A 1,678-nucleotide genomic window follows, 5' to 3' on the forward strand; every position below is an offset into this window, starting at 1 on the left:
AAAACTTAAACAAATAGTCACTTTCGATAGAGAAAATTCCAAATAACATTTCCCAGTCCCCCTCACTTTTTTAACTTGCACAGCGAAAGCTCACCGTTGACCGGAAACAGAATATTCTAACGCTGCTTATAATTAAATTTTGGCTCTCTAGAAGGATCGTGAGGGTTTTAAGTTAATATTTTGATTTCTGCATTATATTCTTAAAAAGTAGTGATGGATCCGCATACAGAAGGTAATAATGAATTTAAGGGTAAATTTTTTTTAATCATTTTATTAAGCAAAATTTCAATTTAAATGTAACGAAAATAGCGGTTTTCAACAAATATTTTTTTGTTAATTTTTGTGAATATTAAGGAATTTGTTGTATTTAAGGGAGAGATCGCGTTATTATTCTTTGTTCAATTGAAAGCTTAGAAATTTGGCTAATATATTGTGAAAAGACTGCCCGCAGAAAATGGCAGATAAGTGGTATTTCTTAACTTAGAAAATGTATTAAGGAAAAATCTAAAAACGCAACTAGTATATAGTAACACTACTTTAGATCTATTTTAACTCTGAAATTAAACTTTTTAGATGAATTTGAGGCCGCTGAACTAGAATATGAGTCCATTTAATTTAACAAATAAATAGTTTTCGAGATATTAGCAAAAGTCGTGTTTTCTACGACCTTTCGGTCCTGTTGCTAGAAATCTGCGGGAATGTAAGGCGAACCCAACTACATTATATATTTCGGAATAAACATTTGTTTTCCTTTACATTGGTGGTATATAAGTGATGATTAAAGAAATAGTTTTGGGTATACAAGCGTTTAAATTTAGATAAATCTACCATATTTCAGTAAATATTGTATCCAAATTGTTAAATATTAGTATGTAAAATAAATGATTATGATGAAACTTATGATGAAATGCTGTATCTCAGTATACGCTTCACTAATCCGTACCAAACTCGGTATGAGCCTTGCTTAGGCTATATCTAACATAACTCCTAAAAATTCTTAAAATCGGGCGATAACCACGCCCACTTCCCATATAACGGTAATTTACAGAAACGCGAAAACTGCGATAAATCAATAGCTACTGAAGCTAATTCACTCTAAATCGATTCTTGGAATAACCTCTTAGCAATAATTAAAATTATTATAATTTTTTGGATAATGGGCGTGGCGCCGCGCACTTTTGACCACAAATGTATATCTCGGTAACCGATTTATCAATTTGCACCAAACTCGGTGCACTTGGTATGGAAAAGCAATGCGTTTAAAATACGAAAACTCTGATATTTCAGTAATTGAGGACGCTAATTTACTCCAAGTTAATACTTACGAAATTCTCTTAACAATAAATAAGACTGTTATTGTTACAAAAAAGTAGTTTTATTACAATGGGTGCGTTCGAGCTACGTAATAATTACCACAATATTGCGGACTTGTTGCTTTCCTGATGACATGTTGCTGATGCTCAACTTAAACTTTTCTAAAATGTTGCAGAAATTGCGCAGTAAAAATTTGTATGTTGCTTTTGATTTGCCAATAACGAGTAACTGATTGTCAAAATTTTGTTCGCCCAAATTTCATTCATTCATTCAGAGTAACACTGCCGCATTAATTGCACCTCGAATACACCTATTTTTTACCTATACTGTGATACATATTTGAATTATTTAATTCCTTTAATTA

The 1,678-nt window shown here is 31.6% G+C and overlaps 1 protein-coding gene across 1 annotated transcript in view; it reads left to right on the forward strand.

The window, feature by feature from the left end:
• Window positions 1-907: 907 nt before the first annotated feature.
• The window catches only part of LOC118741538 (allergen Tab y 5.0101-like), a 5,567-nt gene continuing 4,796 nt past the window's right edge, over window positions 908-1,678 (forward strand). Inside the window, exon 1 of the mRNA XM_036473537.1 lies at window positions 908-951. Coding sequence (XP_036329430.1) covers window positions 908-951 — 44 coding nt within the window. The remainder of the gene's footprint in view (window positions 952-1,678) is intronic.

Source organism: Rhagoletis pomonella, unplaced genomic scaffold, assembly GCF_013731165.1.
Source record: "Rhagoletis pomonella isolate Grant_MI unplaced genomic scaffold, Rhpom_1.0 Rhpom_scaffold_00006, whole genome shotgun sequence".
Taxonomy (NCBI): Eukaryota; Metazoa; Arthropoda; class Insecta; order Diptera; family Tephritidae; genus Rhagoletis; species Rhagoletis pomonella.